The sequence below is a fragment of the Uloborus diversus genome, chromosome 1 (assembly GCF_026930045.1).
Source record: "Uloborus diversus isolate 005 chromosome 1, Udiv.v.3.1, whole genome shotgun sequence".
Classification (NCBI taxonomy): domain Eukaryota; kingdom Metazoa; phylum Arthropoda; class Arachnida; order Araneae; family Uloboridae; genus Uloborus; species Uloborus diversus.
Window position 1 is genome coordinate 162,019,526 of NC_072731.1, and position 20,954 is coordinate 162,040,479.

Sequence of the window (20,954 nt, forward strand, 5' to 3'; positions counted from 1 at the left end):
GAATCCCGCCCCCTAACTTGAGATTTTTAACATTTTGATTTTTCTGTTATGTATGTCGCAATAAATTATAGCTTGGGGCAGCAGTTATCAATTTAAAGAAGAAAGACACAACTAAATAAAAAAAATGTTAGTTAGAAATAGTTCAGTATTTTAAACTTTCGCATATTCACTTGGCTCTGAAAATGCTGTTTCCCTATCTTTCTTAACTCTTTTGAATGCAATGTTTCCGCTTTCCCAGAGCTACATTTGGAAGTATAAAAGTGTTTGTTAAGCCAAAGTAACTCCCCATGCAGTTGATTATTAGCTCTTTATATCTCTCTTTTCACATTAATTTTCGTTCCTTCTTAATGCGTGAAATTCACAACAAATAAATGAGTCTCGTCTATACTTTGAGACTTGTTTTCATTAGTAGAACTAACATTTGTAACACTTTGGCAAAACATCTTCTGCTTAGCGATAGATTCTGATTGTTTTTAACCAATGACAAATTTTCTGTCCTGCAACCTGTCATCTGAATACTAGTCAATTTTTTAAAATAAAGTTTTGTGTTAGTACAATTATTTAATTTATTTTCTCAATATTCTTCGTAGAAACGTTTTTGTCTTAGTGCCCAGGCTTAGAACAGTGTCCCAAGTTAGGATCGTTTTTGCAATTTCTCAAATTTATTAAAAAGTAAATTAAACTGAATTTGTTAAGTGGAAAAGAATTTGCACAAATAAGGCCGAGGTACATAGCCGAGAAGAAGTGTGGCAAAAATTCAATCTGATGCTGCTCAGTTAACGTAGGTACCCATAATAATTTCCGTACACAAAAGTTGCATATTTTATCGAAAATTTCGAAGTAATTTCACTTTACCATTTAGCTGAAGCACCACGGCTTAGCTCACATTACCTCAAAAGATAACAATTCATTTATCCTGTAACACCATTTATTTATTACTGGTGGAATATTTGCAGATGTACCACACCTCAAAACAAAATTCGTCAAGATGTCCCAAGTTGAATACAAAGGTTTTTACTCAAAATTTGAACACGTTCTTTTAAATTTCTATTTTAAGCAAAAAACCTATATAAATAAAAGAGCATATGTGCCCCTCTTGTTCTTATGAAATAAGACCGAGAGTACGAAACTTTTGTTAAAAGAACTTTGAGTCAGATCCTGATGCACTTTAGAGGGTTCTCTCCATAGGGCACCCTTCAAAGTCTCAAAATTGAAACTCCTTATTTTTTAATCTATATTTTAAGCAAAAATCTAAATGAATAAAACAGAGTTTGTATATGCGTATCTAATTTTTTAGTCTCCCTCTTGTCGCATGAAAAAGTTCAAAAGTATGAAATTTAATTATCTAAGAATATATTATCCATATATTTTGAAAATGGCTTTAGTTGTCAATTGTTTTATTTATACACGATTAGCAAACAGGTTTTTTAAAACACGTGAATGACACTTTTCAGTTATTGCAATGGAGAATGAAAAGCTTACATAAGGTTTTTATTTCGTTTACATCCTCAATCATTGTACAAAATTATCTCCTTGAATCATTCTTCTATCAATGTGAGATGAGAAAAAAATACCAGTTGTAAGCACCACCTGCGAACTCTTTGATTACCCTTTATCAATGTTCCTTATCTGCAGAGTGATGGATCGAGAAATGTTACATAAGGAAGGTAAACATTCGAACACAATAAATTCGTTTTCAGTGATATAAAGCCTGTCACTCATTGTTCAGTGTCAGTCGACAACGAATTGTTCTTTTTTTGTGAGGAATTTAACATATTTTGGAATAAAATGCGTTTTACAGTGCTATTGCTCGCTGCCTTCGTAGGACTAGCTTATGGTCAGAAGATAAATGTTGGTGGGTGTCCTGATGTCTCGGTAAAGGAGCCTTTTGATTTGACAAAGGTAATTGTAACTTTTGTGCTTATTTAAAAGTTTTTTTTTTCAGTTTCTTTATTTTATCTCAGTTTCATTCCATTGTCTATACCAAATGTTCTCAAAGTTCAGGCCACCACAGTCCACTTCCTAAAAATGTACCAACTTTGAGAATTCCCAGCAAAAAAAAAAAAAAAAAAAAGGAAACCTTTATTTAATACATTTGAATTTTGCTCCCTAATATTATCTATTTAATAGTAAATTGCCTGTCAAGGTATGATCGGTGAAAATTGCTTCTAAACTTGAACGAAGCAATTGCCTGTTTGGTGATATTTTGATAGTTGAATTTTAACGCCAACTCTAGTGGATTAACCCTAAACTCCAGTAGATAGCGTTCCAGTAGATACCACTTTTTCGTTTCTTCATTCTCCTAAAATGATAGTCTTACCAGTAAAACAGTTAAGTTAACGGATTCAGTTCGACCTTGTCAAAAATAAAGCATTTTATTGCATGTCATGCATTGCCAAAAAATATTATCAAATTATCATGGTCTGGCTCGAGTTTTATTGTTGGTGACGTCAGGAGCGTTACTCGATCAGTGAATCGGCCATTATATATATGAGGATATTTTTCTAGATATTAATTTATGCTCTACATACTTTTGCAACTACTGTGTAGTTTTCATTATTTAACATTTCAATTTTGAACCGTGAAAGCAAAAAAAAAAAAAAAATGAATTTAATAATCGATACCTAGTAACAAATGTTGTCAAATTACTCCTACTACAAGTTTACCAGTATTAACGAACTTGTTGGAGTTGGTAAACAAAACTATGTTAGCTTTATTTACCACCTGACTGTCAAAACCGACGCATTCTTTATGATTCCACTTGAAGTATTTTAGACATAGTCTCATGTCATTCATCTTATCCTCCCCACCAGTGTGACAGTACCAACTTGCATCGTTTTCTTTAGTATCATTTCCTTATTTGAGGGTTTACGTTTTTTTTATTTTCATCTCTTACTTGCTTTTGTAAAATAGATCTTTATTGACTAGAGTTCCCTAATAATTAATGGCTTTTCTTCTAAGATTTGGTGTTTTCGGTACATTTCTGGTGGAGGCATTAGCTCCTGAAATGCTGTACTTTTAAACTGAGCGAGCCGCTGATTGTCTTCTTCATCGTCCGAACTCGAACCGTAAACCATGTGACAGACCATCCAGAAGGTCTGTTTGAGGCACTACTATAACACTGAACCAAATAGTAAACAGTCGTAATTACTTATAAACATCTATAACATACTGAGAAAGATTAAAATAAGATGTGAAGCCCAGAAACATTGTTACAAAAACAAAGGAGTATAATAAGGCCTTAGGCCTTAATAACCGCTGGCATCGTGTATTAAGAAACACACAAAAGTACAATAATTTGTTCATATATATCATTCAGACATGAACGATCGATAGAAGCATTAAAAGCAGAAAACTGTAGCGCAAAACTAAAGTTACAAAAATTATTTACGATTCTGTAGGACGATTTTTTATTATTTGTGTTGCACAACCACTCCGTCGAAACAAGAAAGCAACGTATCGCGACCAGTATGAAGTTCCATCTATGAGTATTAGCTAGCTTAAGTGGCTACGAATATTTTGAATTGTATTTTTGGTGTCTAGGCCTTATTAGCCGACAGGCCTTAATACCCGCATCTACCTTAATTGCAATATCTGCAATACAGAACAAAGTTATACCTACTTGAACAAAGTTATACCTACAGTTGAAGTAAAAATAAATAAATGAAGTGGTTTGTATGGTCTGACTTTTATTGTCAATCACGGTGCTAGTCCTGGCGATTAATCAGATGTTAATAATTGCAGCAGACGCTGACATTATGTTTACAGTTGGAAAAAACAATTATTTTTCTTCGTTCTGCAGAACGAAGACTATTTATTGTGTAATTAAATTTAAATTATTTCCTCTCAACTTTTTTTGCATTGCAAACATTTGAGTTTTGCTTTTGTATTAGGTTCAGTGTTAAATTCTCTCTCTATATATAGAGGGTGTTCCATTTTAACCTGCAAGACCTTTATTTTCGTAACCGTTAGTCCGAGATGTTTATTTCCAATTGCAAAAAATGTTCAAAATCAGATGCAGGGTTAAGATATTGAAAGTTTGAAATGAAAATAAAAACAAGTCAAATAATACGAAATTTAATTTTTATACTAGCCCTAAGTCCCCTAACTTATATTTTGGGAAATAATTTCCATTGAAAAATAATTCCAACAAAAAAAGTTTGACATTAGTACGACCAATTTTCACCGAGATATGAAACGCAGCGTTTTGTGAGTTAGACCACTTTTCACTCGCCGTCAATAACACCTTTTGGGGGAAAACTTAGCGGTTGATAAGCGTTTAAAATGATATGTGTGTATAGAACCTGTTTTCTCAAATTGTTCGAGGCTTTGTAGTGTGTTTTTGCATTTTCACGACATAACATTTGCATTTATTTTTCAATAGAAAATGGAAAATATAAGTACTTTGTTTTTCTTACTTTGACAACTTGTCATTCATCTGAAAGGGCGATAAGTTCCAATCTCTTCTTCTGTATGGTCACTTATAACTTTGAAATGGAATATTTCCTTGAGTTTTGATTGCACAAATGTCAAGTTTTTTGTGTCATGGAGATTATTTCTCTAAATATTAGCTAGGGGACCTGAGACCCGTATAAAAAGTTAAATTTTGCATGTTTTGGCTTATTTTTATTTTTACTTCAAACTTTCAATGTCTTAACTCTGCATCTAATTTTGAACATTTTTGCAATTGGAAGTATACATCTAGGATTAACGGTAATGAAAATAAAGGTCTTGCAGGTTAAAACGGAACACCCTGTATATTTGTGTATAGATTGTATAAAATGTATTAATGACAGCTATTTTACATTTTCTAAATATGTTAACATGTAATTTGTTCTGGTTTGTTATTAGTAATTATTTTTGGTTTTCCACTAAAAGTAACATGTATATGAAAGTAGTTTATATAAAGTTTAAATGTTTGTATCGCAATATTTTCCCCAAGAGAACTGACATTGATGGAAGATAAATGTGTAGATATGAACCTTATTCGGCCTATTTTTTGATTTACATTCTAATTATTATTATGAGAGTTAAAAAAAAACATAAATTTAAATGAGGAAGAACGTTAATCACTGAAGATATTTTTCGAAAAGCAAAAGGAGAAGAAAAACGAGCACGCGTAACTTATAATGATACTAGCTGCGTTGCCCGGCTTTGCCAGGTTCACCTTGAAAATACAAATTGTGTCAAGTGACACATATTCTGCAATCAGGCTTAAATAAATAAATAAATAAAAACATCATGCAAAATTTCTCTCCCGAACATTGACGACAGATATCAAAATACTTTTAAGAAATTAAATCGAGAAAGATGGACTTAAAAAGCGTAACCATGGAAACACAAAATAAGTTTAAGGAATTAAAATGAAAGAAAATGATTAACAATTTGAATGGAAATGAGATTTTTTGAGCTTGGTATAAAAAGGCTTGTAACTTTTTTTTCCTTTCGAGATAGAAGCTCAGGATCTGATGTAAAAAATGCCGCTTTTTCCAATGGTGTCAAAAAGAAAATTGTGGGACAATTCCTTCACTTTTTATTGGTTGTTTAATGAAGAAAGTAGTGCCTAAATTTCAGCTAAGACTAAAAATATTCGACCTAAACACGTAAATAACTCCTGCCGTAAATAAGTTAGAGCATTGAAACAAATTGCGTAGAACGCGGAAAACTACCCTTTCCAACGATATGTAACATTAATATGTGCAAGTAATTTTTCATTCCCATATTTGGGAATTTACGTGAAAATTGGACCTAAATTGCAATAAAAAAAAGAACTATTCATCGAATTTTTTTCGAACTGGTCTGCAACAATTTTCAGGAATTAAAGGAACAAACTGTGAAAATATCAGTGAAATCGGTCGGGTAGTTCTCGAGTTTTGAGAGTTCAAACACACAGACGCTTTTTGGAGACTTCATTTTATATTATGTAGAGATTATTTCTGCTGATGCAAGCAACTCCTACCTGCTTGGCTAAAATGTTCAAACACACTTGAAAGTTTCTTTCCAGGAAACTTAAGTATGCCTTTAAGTGATGGATTCAAATTTAGTAACGAACAATAGGTGAGCGACAGTTGGAGATTTCTGCGTCACGTTAGTATTGTTTCATAAGTGATTGTGACAAAGTAAATATTGCTTCAGTTGTTACTAGAATCGAAATAATCTTTTGTGTTTCAATTGTTTTTGGACAAATTGTGACAGCAAGTTTTAGATGAGGAAGACATTAACTCCATTATGATTATAATTACTCCTCCATGTTTCTTTTTTTTTTTTTTTTAATTTTATTACCTATTTTTTTAAACTCAGGTTCCATTCATTTCTTTTTGAAGAAAGTGCGATACGTTCTTTGTGAGGATGTTGTATAGGTTAGACCGACCAGAGGAGGAACATATTGTTATTTAATTTTTGATTTTTCAGAAATAAGGTTTCAAAAGTTTATTCTTAGATGAATTGGCAGTAGTAACTTCCATCTACACATTTGCTAACAGAAAAGGACTAGAAAATGCTTTCTTGTCCACAGGGTCTATTGTAATGTTCATTCACTGGGTTGGTATACATTTTTACTTCCTTTTACAAAAAAGGAAGTATTGTATTCGCGAAAAAATTTTCACTCAAAAATCGCCTTTAATTTCCATTTTGCTCACCCCCAAATGAATGTTGAGTTTTTTTTTCGATTCGACCACATGCGGAAAAGTGCCTAAGAATGTATAGACACGCGAAATATCCATTTTGACCATCACCGAGGTAATTACAACGACTTTTCTCGTGACGTCTGTATGTATGTGCGTATGTGTGTATGTGCGTATGTGTGTATGTGCGTATGTGTGTATGTGCGTATGTGCGTATGTGCGTATGTATCTCGCATAACTCAAAAATGGTATGTCCTAGAAAGTTGAAATTTGGTACATAGACTCGTAGTGGGGTCTAGTTGTGCACCTCCCCTTTTGGTTGCTTTCGGATGTTCCTAAGGGGGTCTTTTGCACCTTTTTGGGGGGAAATCATTGTTAATTTCGATGTAAACTCAAGTGGCGTTATAATTTGTCGGACACTTGGCGATATATCGCCAGTCTTTTGGTCGCCAAGTTTTGTCGCCAACTTGGCGACAAATTTGGCGGAGTTTTTTTTTTTTTTGGTTTCAATTTGGCCATTGTTGGTGATATTTAGAGAATAAATATTGAATCACATTAAAATAGCGAATAATGGGGAAATGACATTAAATTGGAGTAAAAGGAAGTCATGTGATGCACACATCAGCTCGTTTTTTTTCGGGTTTACCCTTCAAAAATCTTAACACAGTACCGTAAAAATTATCCAAAACTCTTTAACATGGTAAGATGTATCTCTATGTATTAAAAAAAGTAACAGCGAAGAAATTGAAATTCTGTGAATACTCTGATCCAGTTGAAATTCTTTCACTGTGATAGTCAGTTGAAAATTGTGTTTACTGTCAAAAATACTAGTTTTAACATTGATATGAATTTTACCACATTGAACTGAGCTTAAATATGCATTCATTGATCGGTCTACCCTATAAATATAAATTGAAAGTCCTTTGTCAGGCTATAAGAGCTCTTTAGCATTTTGATTTACGTTTTAAAGATTAAAACGGCTAATCCTTACTAGTTAATTATCCGAGAAAAATCAAATTATCATTTTACCAAGAAAACAAAATTTTATTTAGTTTATATTTCAAATCAATCATTAGAACGCATTCCCCTAATTTTGAGTTGTGTCACTTTCCTTGCGGGGTGCGATATGTTACTCTCAGTTATTTGTATAACACCGCGAATAAGCCTACGCATAGTATTTAAGGTTAAGTATATGAAAAGCATTTTTTCCCCTTAATATAAAATGTAGTTTTTCCAAAATTGAAAAAAGCTATTCTATTTTCATCCTCCCACCTAATACATCCTGTAAAACAGACAAAACAATGATTTAAAAACAAAGTAATAATATTAAATGTATATTAAGCAGTGCATTATTGAAAAACATCCCACATTGTACCTTTATGGAGCAAAATATTTAATCAGCAACTGTAGGATTGCTTTTTTAAGATTCCAAACATATGGTTTTTTGAAGTGAAACTTTTTATGGGAGTGCTTTGAAATTCTAATTCGCAACCTTTTTGTGTGAGGGAAGTGACGTAGTTGTTTCTTAATTGTTGCCAAAAACAATGAAAAATAATAGCAATTAAAAGTTTTGTTTATGAATTTAACAAATTATTCTCACTGCTGAACTTTGGCAAGCATAAATTTGTGGGTTTTGAGCATTAAAATTAGTTTGTTAACTTTTATTAACAAAATTAACTTTCTAATTACTATTATTTTTCATTGTTTTTGGCAACATCTAAAAAGCGGATTTCGAGTACTGTTTCGCTTTCCCGTTGTTTATAATCTATTTTCTAGACGAAAATATACAATTTTGTTGTGAATATGCCTAAGTCAAGCGCAGGAAGAACTAGAGCGTGGCGTGAGAGAAAATGCGCGGGTGAAGTGACAGTTTACAATGTAAATAAAAAGAAAGATAAAAGTTTCACTTCTATCGTCTGCGTTTACGACACGCAATTTCTTTTTTTTTTTTGTTCTTCGCACCGTCGCACCTTTCGCGCTGCCAAGAGGCCCATTGAGAGCAACGCCCCTAATTTTGTCATGTTTGTCATTAGAAAAACTTTTTTGGCTCATAGGACCGTTTTTTACTGCATGGCCACAACATTAATATATCATTTTGGATACATTAATTATGTATCTTTTAATTTTTGTTTTAAATTAATGTATTTTAACTCTGAAGAATTCTTGAGCAATAGCATAAATAATAATAATAATAATAATAATAATAATAATAATAATAATAATAATAATATCGTACACTTTTGCTTCTAATTTAAGTAAATAAAAATAACAACATTTTAAATTTCCACCAGTTTAAAGACATCTGTAAAAATACTAAAGATGACGAAGATCAATTAATTTCTATAAGTGTATTATTTTCTCTCATTTCAGTACGTTGGTGTATGGTACGAAATTGAGAAAAATCCCACTACGTTCGAGGCAGGATTGAAATGTAATAAAGCAAACTACACGGCTCAAGGAGACTACGTGTCTGTTGTGAACTCAGGCGTCAACGAAAGGTGACCAACAGTTTTTTCATCTTTTTGAACATAATATCTAAGTTTAAATTTAGATATATAGATCGGCTACCGGTTGATTTCGGCGTTTTGTATAGTTGTGCCACGGAGAGACGACGGATGAACTGTAAGCAGAAACCGAGCGCTTAATTTTGTTGTAGGTAGGAACAGCATATTTTCTATACAGCTACCTTCTGAAAAACAAATTGCTGTCGAAATGATTAAAATACAGACTGTATAAAGCAATCATCCGACCGATTGTGACATATAGAAGTGAAACCTGGACTCTGAATAAAAACGATGAAGAAGATCTACTGATTTTTAAGCGAAAGGTCATACGTAGAACCACTGGTCCTTTGAAGGTGGGTGATCAGTGGAGAGTAAGAACTAATATTGAAATTGAGAATATCCTTAAAGGAAAAAATATAATTCGCTTTATAAAAGCCCACCGTCTTTCATGGTTTGGTCACATTGAGCGAACAGACAATAATTTTAGACTGAAAAAGATCCTGAAATGGAAACCTTTGGGAACCAGACCAGAGGACGACCTAGAAAGAGATAGTTGGATGATAATTAGCACTGACCAGACAAGTGACCGAAGCAATGGTTCGGTTCAACTCGAAGAGTGAAGGCAAGTCAGGTATATCCAGTAAATTACCGCCCTATAGCCAGGGCTAAGGCAGAAATACATGACCGCCAGCTCAGTCAATTTCAGCCGAGGACTGCAGTTTCGAGCTTAATTTCCTTCGTGCTTATTTCTGCCTTAGCCCTGGCTATAGGGCGGTAACTTACTGAATATACCTGCCATGCCTTCAATCTTCGAGTTGAACCGAACCATTGCTTCGGTCACTCATCTGGTCAGTACTGATTCTGTATTGGCTACCAGTTTGTTTGACACTCTTGGCTTCATTAAGAGGTTTTCCACCTTCAGCGTAGTCACTCCTATGCCTGGCTGGTGAGTGCTAATATAATATCTGCTTTAGCCCTGGCTATAGGGCGGTAACTTACTGAATATAGAGTACACATGTTTGAAATATTTAACCCATATGAAGAGATTACTTCTTTAGTTAAGGCAAACAATTATTCTCCATCAGTTTTTTCTATTCTGAAAATGCAGGAAAATGCAGGTTCTTTGAATTGAATTAACCCATTTTTTTATTATTTTTAGTGAAAAATTTGGCGGTGCAACCACCCCTCTCGCCCCCGCTATTTTCCGTTCCTGTAATCAATGATAAGCATCTATACAGTTTAAAATTAATCCTTTCGAACTCGATAGGAAATTATTCAAGAATCGATGAAGGACTTGTACATACACATTTATACGGACTCTATCTCGAAAGATGGTATTAAAATCATTCATCATGCCGAGCATATCTGATTCATAAAACGCACAATCAATATACAGTATACTCTCGATATCTCAAGAACCTTGATATGACGAAAAAGTATTTTCCCCCTTGATTTTGCGTATTTATCTAATGATATTTTTTATTCTTGTGCCGAAGAGTTTTTAATCAAAACCTTGTCATGTCGAATAGTTTTCGAAGTCAAATATAATTTTTCTGGAAAAACCGCAGTTTATTGCGTCGAAGCAACTCGAGGAAGGTTTTCAAAAATTTCTCCCACCGTTCATTATTTCTCTCAGGGGTTAGGAATGATTCCAAGAAGCTTATCTACTGTCATTTTCATTCTAGAGCCCGGGGTGTCAGAAAGTGTAACACCTGAGAAGCCAAAAAAAAAAAAAAAAAAAAAAAAAAAAAAAAAAAAAAAAAAAACCTACAACTTTTTACCCCCTTCTCACGACATTTCATTGAACCTTTTGACCCTATTTCCACCCCCGTAAAAAGAGGAGATGAACGGGAAACCCCTTTAGAGACACAGGGAAACGTGCAATTCTTTGTCCAACTTCTTTTGTTTCGGGGCGCTCGAGCCTCGTTTGAAACCGTTCTACAATTTCGTAATCCAAATCTTTGAGAAATTTAGTCGTTTTAAATCACTACATTTTGCTACTTCACTAGAGCGTTCCTTTTTTACTCTTCTTTCTCTACAATTTTTATCATTTAAAAATTTAAATGATTGTTATTGTATTAAGACTTTTTTTCAACTTTCATTCGCACTATTAATGAGTTTTACTAGAAAAAGTAACAAAAAAAGATTTCTATGTTTCAACAACTATTTTTTAAATTTTTAGGACCGGAAAACCAAGCACTATTGAAGGAAAAGCAACTATTCCTGACAAAAACGTTCCCGCCAAGTTAAAAGTTAAGTTCCCTGGAGGTAAGATAAAGAATACATCTTTTTCTGTCAGCTAAAGTATATTTTCATCTGCCAAACTAATAGTTCTTAAAATCCTTTCATCTTAAGATCAGTTTCGTTTCGTAATTAGTAAACAGAAGTTCACGTAAGCAGGAAGTTATTTTGAACCTTTTTTTTGAACAAAGATTTCGACTTATTGTTGATCTTTCCTGGGCTTATAAAAAGTTCATTTTATCAGGCAACTAGACCATTGCTACTGGTTTATCCCCAGCTTCCCCTACGTTTAAAATGTCCCCCCCCCCCGACACACATCAAAAGGTATTATTGAAACTGAAAAACAGGGGGGAAGGAAATTGCTTGTCTGCGAAACTGGGGAGACTGCGTGTTGCAAACTTTTATGCAAGAGCTCACTTGTCACCGTAAGGAATTTGAATTGAGGACACGTAATGAACTTGCAGTAACTCATTAACTATACTGTACCTTGATTCTTAAATGTCTGAGATGAATACGTATAAATAAGAAGGTATTATAAATACGCTTAATAAGGTAATAATTAACCCTCATATTCAATTGAAGGAATAGCTAATAATAATTTAGGCAGGTATGAACTATTTTATCGGGTAAATGACTAGTTGTGGGCATGCTTAGGGGATTTTTTTAAGTTATGGTACAAATGCCGCAGCTATAGTTCATGGGAAAATTTATTCTAACTGTGCTACATTTTAGCAGTTGCACTTTGATTTATGAATTTTTTGAAATAAACTGGGATACACGGGTTTGACCAGGTAGGGTCTCCGTCGCTTAGTTATGGTTATACTAAAAACTAGTAATGGTCATTCAATTATCTAGGTATATTCAATTATCTTAAGGAAATGCACAAAAAAAAAAAAAAAAGAAAGAAATGTCGGCACCATTGTAAACTAACGCATGTGAAAAATCGCGTTCTTCAAATTCGATGGTTTTCTGTAGTATACTCACAAAGGGCTACCTGCTTGTTATAACTACTTTTAAATTTTTTGTCTGTTAATTAACTGTCATATTGGGACTGAAACAGTGATTTAAAATTTTTTAAGCCTTCAGAATTTTTTTTGGCAACCACTTTTCAGTAGCTACGGAATTGAATTTTCATGAAAATAGTACTTTACAAAACTCATGAAACTTTTTTATTTATGAACATATCAAAATAATTTAAAACCATTAGATTAAGCAGAAAATGCCCTAAATTTCTATGCTAGTTATTTTTCTGATAATTATTAACAAATTTGTGTAACATTGACTTAAAAATTAGATTTTACGTGTGAAATTTTACATTTTTATCATAAAAATATTAGTAGAAGGAAGTAAGACTCACTCTTACTTTTCCCCCCTTTGGTAGACATCTTATAGAACTATTCTCAGAAGCAGTATGAAACGTCTGAAGAAAGTCATTTTTTTATATATTTAGTCAATCTTGACATCTTTGAGAAAAAAATGCTAAATTTAAGATTAAATGTACGAAAAGAGACTGAACGAAGATCTATGAAAATTCAACTGCATAACCTTCTTATAGTAGTAAATATGTGGCAAAAATTTCATATGTGATCTGTTAATAGTTTTAAAAATATGGAGCTCGAAGTTGTCCTAAAAATTGCATTTTTTTTTCACGCCAAGAAATCATAATGCAAAACTTATTCTATTCATTATACCAGATGCTATTTTGTGGTATGAAATAACCTTTTTACACGTAATGTATGATATTGAAATATACTTTCCTCTCATAAAAACAAATAATTAAAGTATTTCATTACATAGTTTGCAAGTATCAACAGCTACATTCTAGAGAAAAAATTTCCAAATAAATTCCTATGTTCCGATAGTCTCATCAACGTCAAAAACCTTAATTTTTAGTAAAGAAGGTAGACTACATGAACTGAACTCTCTTAATAGGAAGCAAAGTAATATATGGAATCAGTAAGTTAAAACATGATAGATTTCTAACTCATTGCTATCAAAACAGGGCAGAACGAAAAACGTATTTTCAAATTCATCAAATGGAATGTGCAACAATGAGTTAGAATTTATGAAGGAATAACAAATGAACATTTTGAGAGCACAACAAATAAACAACAGGAGAGTTCTTCGGAAATTACGTCTCCTGACTCAGACCATACATTTATCATAATCGTTTTTTGTTTATTTTTAATTAGCCACAATGAAAAATTATATCATATTATAAACTGTAGCTTTAACTGATGCACATTTTTACTAGTAATGACTGAGTGCATTAGTGCGTATTTACTAGTTCCTTCTACACTTATTTTGCTTTTTGCTAAGAAAACTCATGAGATATTTTTGTAAAAGTTTAATGTGCCATTCAGTTTAGCTCTGTTTTACATTGTGATTGTGAAGGTGTTCTCAATGGTGAGCAATGTCATAAAAAAGATTACCAAAGAGTGACTAAGGAAGTTACTGAATTGTTAGAAGATGATCAGAAGTTGCTTAAACTTAGAATATCCAATGAAACAGATAGATGTTTTCGAACTCTTGTCTAAGTCTACAAATCTGCCTGATGATTTAACTCCAGGTAAATCATTCTGTTCCAAAATGCCACAAACTTATTTGTTCAAAAAACTGAAGAAGAAAACATATATGAAAAATGATAGTGATGATGATAATGAATTTAACATTAATTAAACACTGACAGTATCGGTGACAGTGTGGGAAATGCCGGACTCGCTAATGCTTCGTATAATTAATCACGCGGAAATTAGAGCTTGTTGAAAAAAGAATGACCACAATAAAGCTTTGAAAAATTTAAAAGCAAAATTTTATTAATATTAACTCAGAGTAAAATTTGTAATTAAGTGAATTTAAATATCATACATTATGTGTAAAAAATATATTTTATACCACAAACAACATCTGATATAATGAGTAGAATAAATTTTGCATTATCACTATTTCTTGGTGTGAAAATAAATGTGATTTTTCAAACAAATTCGAGGCTTCCTTCACGTGAGCAATTAGGTTCAAAAGTACGTATCCGCTTGTAATAAAATAAATCAGTTGAGTTCCAGACATCATTTTATCACACAAAATTTAAGTGTTCCTCATTTCATATGATTTAATCGTTCAAGACGGATATTGTTTATACTGGTAGGAGCTTTTTTCTAATTTAATTAATCTATGTGACAATAAAGCAACAGTAAAAATTTTTTTAAAGATGAACGAAGGATATTTTTTTGCTCTTTTCAAAACTTTCAAGTGATGTCAATGATTTGTATCCATTTGTACTCGGGCTACATTTTTGGTATATAATAACTGCACCTCTCCCGTTATTAATAAGACATATTATAGTCAGCACACTCGAGTACATTATACAATGTATTTTTTTTTATCCAAATTTTTGGGTGCTTCAAACATTCTTCAAAGAAATCCCTCCTCGAAATAAAGTTCTCTAGAGAAAAAAAAGACTTTGTCCACCTAGCTTGTACTAATCGAAACACTGCAATGTGGTGGAAGTGTTCTTGAACGATGCTATTTGAGAACCCGCTGAGGAATATCAATTACAAACTTGATAATAACGATACATGATAAACCTGCTCATTACTGGTTGAGTGCCCATAACTAGTCATTTATACTAATTATTAATTAACCTGACCAGTTGTAGTTCAATGAAACCGATGCGTCAATGTTCTTTTGTTGTCGCTAAAAATTACAGAAATAGAAATTAGACAATAGAAATAATTACAGAAAATAGAATAGATAGTTTAGTATATAAATTGAAATAATCATCTAATTTAGTTTTTTGTGGAATTCTTAAAATTAACAATACTCAGCAACAATGCACAACTATCGAATTCTCATCAACACAAAACACCAATGTGTCAGAAATATCCAACTAATTTTTAACATTTGAAAAATCAGTTAACTTTTAGCAAAATTCCGTATTAAGGCACAAGGTTCAGTAAAAGTATTTCCACATTATTAATAACTAAAATATTTTCTGACGTTATATAACTTTTTTTTGTTTAAATCTTAAATTCTATTTCTCTTCTATATACTTAGCGTGACTTTTTCCCCTCTACGAAATACTTTTTAGATTAATTCTTTGATACTTACTGGGTGTGTGTGATAATTTAAAGCGAAGATAAGTCTCTAATCATAAAAATTGAGTTTGCAAACCAAATTCATAAATTGATGTGCAATAGTGATGATAATTAAGAGCCATTATTTTGAAGTTCAGACAAGGTGTGGCAGTGACCATTTTTGATTTTTCTAATTTTTTTATATGTCAAAGTAGGTCATGAGAAGTGAACATTCTGAAATTTTTAGCCTTCCAAAAATTTTTTTTTGCTCGTTAAAAATTTCCAAAGTTTGAGGTTTTGCAGCGCTTTTTTAGAAAAATTCTAAAAGTCGCATTTCAGTGCACTTTAGCTCTTTACAAAAACACCACCCCACGGTTATGTTTATATTTATTGGTTGTACTGTATCTAGTGATGATGACTTCATAGTTATTTTGTTTGGGGGTGTTGCTTTCTTTAGATTAGGGGTCGCAAAGTATGAATTTTATCCGTTTTCGCGCAAGTTTAACCTGCGTTATTTCCCCCCAAAAAGTTACCCTTCGAAAAAAATGTGACATATACTGAAAGTTTATACTATGAAGAGAGTAAATAGTACAAAATTTGTTTGAGGTTTAATTTTTTTAGGAGAAAAATACCCTGATATTTTTCAAATTTTCAAAAATTGTGCTTTTTTGATCGCAATTAACTCAAAACAGCATCACTAGGAAAAAAAACCTTTTATATATTATGGTAGCTGGCTACGTGTAAAACATCATGAAAAAGAAAACAGCATGGGATCTCTCCTTGTTTTCTAGAAAATAATTTTTTTTTGTAGTTTATTTTATGCGTTTTCTCGTGCGTAAAACGTGTGTCCAGTATGCAGATTAGATCTGCTAGAACTTAAAGGATGTAGTAAGAATGTATGTATGTATGTATAAAGAAAGAGAAAAAGACTAGCACTACTTTATTTTTCTGATTTTTACAAATTGATGGTATTTTAATTGCAGGTAAATCAGAAAACGATCAATCGATATTATATATATAATATATATATATATATATATATATATATATATATATATATATATATATATATATATATATATATATATATATATATATATATATATATATATATATATATATATATAAATATATATAATGATTTATCGTATCAATCCCAAAATAATTCTTTTTTATTTATGTCCATAGCAGTGGAAGAAATTTCATGAATAAAATCTGCTTCACTTTCCTCTAAATGTCTATTTTCTATGTCATCTTCAAATACCTGTTCAGAGTTCAGTTTCTTATGGTCTTGGTCAGGCATCTACCAGTATATATATATATATATATATATATATATATATATATATATATATATATATATATATATATATATATATATATATATATATATATATATATATATATATATATATATATATATATATATATATAAAGAAATGTACTGTATTTATAATCTGGACAAGTCAACCAAAATGAACTTCACTACTCAGTTCAATAGGCGCCATAGGCTGCTCTATGATACTGGTAGACCCCTTGGGGATAGATAGTAACCATAGTATCCCCCAAGGGTAGAAACCCTTGGGGAGTACCCCATGATGAGGCCCCAGAGTATTTTGGGATTTTTCATTTTTTCGTTCTTTTAAAAGAATTTCTCTTTCTTGTTCAATCCTTATATTGCTATCAAAATATATATATATATATATATATATATATATATATATATATATATATATATATATCGATTTATCGTTTTCTGATTTACCTGCTAATAAAATACCATCAATTTATAAAAATCAGAAAAATAATGTAGTGCTAGTCTTTTTCTCTTTCTTTATACATACATATATACATTCTTATTACATCCTTTAAGTTTTAGCAGATCTAATCTGCATACGGGACACAGTTTTACTCACATGAAAACGCATAAAATGAGCTACAAAAAGAATTATTTTCTAGAAAACAAGAAGAGATCCCATGCTGTTTTCTTTTTCATGATGTTTTACACATAGCCAGGTACCATAATATATAAAAGGTTTTTTTTTTCCTAGTGATGCTGTTTTGAGTTAATTGTGATCAAAAAAGCACAATTTTTGAAAATTTGAAAAATATCAGGGCATTTTTCTCCTAAAAAAAAATTAAACCTTAAACAAATTTTGTGCTATTTACTCTCTTCAAAGAATAAACTTTCAGTATATGTCACATTTATTTCGTGGGGTAGCTTTTTGGGGGGAAATAACGCAGGTTAAACTTGCGCGAAAACGGATAAAATCCATACTTTGCGACCCCTTATCTGAAGGAAGCAACAATCCCCAACCAAAATAACTATGAAGTCATCATCACTAGAGTACAACCAATAAATATAAACATAACCGTGAGGTGGTGTTTCTGTAAAAAGCTATAGCGCACTGAAATGCGACTTATAGAATTTTTCTAAAAAAGCGCTGCACAACCTCAAACTTTGGGAATTTTTAACGAGCGAAAGAATTTTTTTGGAAAGCTAAAAATTTCAGAATGTGCACTTCTTATGACCTACTTTAACATATAAAAAAATTAGAAAAATCAAAAATGGTCACTTTTTTTTTTTTTATTAAATACGTCATCCTTTTGTACACATTCAACAATGTTAAATTTCACAAATTATGGGATGACGTACGAGAAAATTTAACAATACTCCACACTGATAAACAATAAATTTTGATATATACAGAAGAAAATAATTTTGTTCAATAAGAAAGAATATATATAAATATTTACATTAAAAATGGTCACTGCCAAAATTTCCGTTTTTTGTCTGAATTTCAAAATAATGGCTCTTAAATACCTCGAGAAGATAAAGAAGCAAAATTCCCAAACGCTCTGTAGTTTTCTCATTGCGTAGCTAAAGTTCAGCTCTCAAACTTTTATCTCTTTGCGTTCAAATATTTAAGGCATGATGATTTTCCCGAAATTGGTTCTTTTTACATGCATTGTAATAAAATTATGCTCCAAAACAATCAGTTTTTCATTTGAATAAAATCTAATTTTTGTTTTTAATAAAAACTAATTTCAACTTGTTTTTCAGTGCAAAACGAATAGAATACTGAATATACAGGGGAACCAGTAATTATCGCGTTGAAAAGAAATCTTAATTTCTCGAAAACTGTTTGTCGTACCAAGTCCAAACTTGGCGGTTAGATACAGTGCGTTGAAGGATTTTTTTTTTTTTTTTGCGCAGGCTCATTCAGTTGGCTTTTGTTGTTAATTTTTCAGTGAAAATGTCGAGATATAGCGTTTTTGAGCGCATTTTCTTGGTTCAAACGTATTATTCGAACAACAACAGCCCAATTGTGACTCAGAGAAAGTTGGCAACTGAGTTTAAACTTAAAACAACGAACAGACTTATTTCTGAAATATATATGGAAATTTTGGGAAATCAGTTCATTCGAGCAATTCAAAGTAAGCGGAATATCGAAAGCACGTGCTTCATGCAAGATGGCGCACCACCTCATCGCACCAAGGAAGTGCTTGATCTGCTTGAAGATCACTTTAATGAGCGGGTTCTGACTTTAGGGTACCCAAAACTGAAAAATATGGGAATTAATTGGGCACAATATTCTCCTGACTTGAACCTCTGCGATTCATTTTTGTGGAATGATATCAAAGACAAAGTTTACCCTAGAAGCCCCAAGAGCATCGAAGACCTGAAAACTGCAATTCAGACAGTTATTTAAAGCACTGAAACTGCGACCCTTCAACGAGTAATGTAGAATTTCGCTATTTAATTGCGCCATATTATATCTAGAGATGAAAGACGCATCGAACATGTATCATACAAATTCCCATTTATTGAGCAATCACGATTGCTTATTGTTCTCATTTGACAGTCCTTGACGTTGGGATTATTTTTCAGCTTGGACCAGCAGCACCACCGCCCACCGGCGCGGCGGCGGCACGGCTGCTCTGTTCCTGAGCACTGTCCCCCGGAATCCACTTCTGCTGGGTGGTGGCGTCCATGTCCTTCACACGCATGCTCATACACACTCGCTAACGCGTGAGCGCCTTTACACACATACACAGGCCGACGTGCACGCACTTAAGCCCGCACGCACACAACTATACACACATAACCACCCAGGAGGAGGGACATGCTTGGGGGGGGGGGAGCCATTTCTAGAAACAATAACTCTAATGAGTAGGGTCTTGTCGCAACTCGTGATTGTGAAAAACATAATTTGAATTCAAAGTTTCAGAGTTCAAATTAGATTTTCTTTTTTACTTTGTTTTAGAATTCAAATGGATTTTTTTGAATTAGTAGTTTTCGAGAAATTAATTTTTAACATCTGCGCGTTAATTACTGGTCACTCTGTATATTAGTCTCTCTGAAACTCATGTAATATAATAATTTTCTTTCATTGAAAAGAAAGTGGAATTACGTTAATATTTATTGCAGCGCCCGTCAAAGCTGATTATTGGATCTTAGATACAGATTATGAAAGGTACTCTGTTGTATATTCCTGCTTCAGCGTACTGAATCTCTTTAATGCTGGTAAGTAAATTATAAATTTAATATGCTTTATTTTACAATTTCCAGTTTTTTTTTCGGTTTAGTGAATTATTGACAGAAAATCGTGGCTGTGTATTTATAGTTCTATGTTTAGATGAAACATCTCTACATTTGTGAAAATACATGCACTATTTTTAAAATTTCATTTGTAAGGTAATGACAGAGCAATGCGTTAAGAAAATATCGTAAGACATACAGAGAAATTAAAAGCATGTGTTGAAAATAAATGGTGAAAGTCCCAACACATATTAGTTTTTACACATATTCTTGCTGATTTATGTTTATATTAAAAACTTTATATTTGCTCCCGATAAAGGGAAAATATTTTAACGAGAAATGATAGTAGTTAAATAGTATGAGTTATTAAATGAAGTTATATATAATTTTGAAAAATTCCCAGTTATTTACAATGTATCACTTTTGTTTTATAATTTTCATGTTATTTCTTCGTTTTGCTCAAAAAAGGACATGTTTCAAATTTTATGAAAATCCTCATTTGCAAAGAGCAGTAAAACTAATATTTCCATGCTTTCTAATTTTTTTTTTAATTTCTGGTTCTCGAAGCTTAATTTTCTCTTTCTTCTCTTTTCTTTCCATTTTTTAGTGGAAACAAATGTTGACTTTTTGAAAAATTTAAACGTTTATTCAACTTTTCCCCTATTATCAAGTGCAATTTTACATTTTAAACAACATAATTTGGAAAGTGACACGCATTTGCCGCTAAATATATACTGCATTGCAATAATAATATTTATAAATATTTTATCTCTGTTTTTACAGAATATCTGTGGATTCTTTCAAGGACACCTACTCTTGATGAGTCGGTTAAAAACAACCTCTACGAACTTCTAGATAAATACAAAATTAATCGAAGCCGATTGACGGAAACCAAGCAAGATTGTTAACTGTTTTATGATTTTTTAATAAAATTGTTTAAAAAGCTGTATAATTATTTTATAAAATAGAA

The 20,954-nt window shown here is 32.0% G+C and overlaps 1 protein-coding gene across 1 annotated transcript; it reads left to right on the forward strand.

Moving 5' to 3' along the window:
* Nucleotides 1-1,706: 1,706 nt before the first annotated feature.
* On the forward strand, nt 1,707-20,936 carry LOC129222595 (apolipoprotein D-like). Its single transcript, XM_054857113.1, has 5 exons — nt 1,707-1,902; nt 8,994-9,121; nt 11,310-11,395; nt 19,874-19,969; nt 20,768-20,936. Exons 1-5 carry the CDS (start codon nt 1,789-1,791, stop codon nt 20,890-20,892), a joined length of 549 nt encoding a protein of 182 aa, XP_054713088.1. The 5' UTR covers nt 1,707-1,788; the 3' UTR covers nt 20,893-20,936.
* Nucleotides 20,937-20,954: the final 18 nt, after the last annotated feature.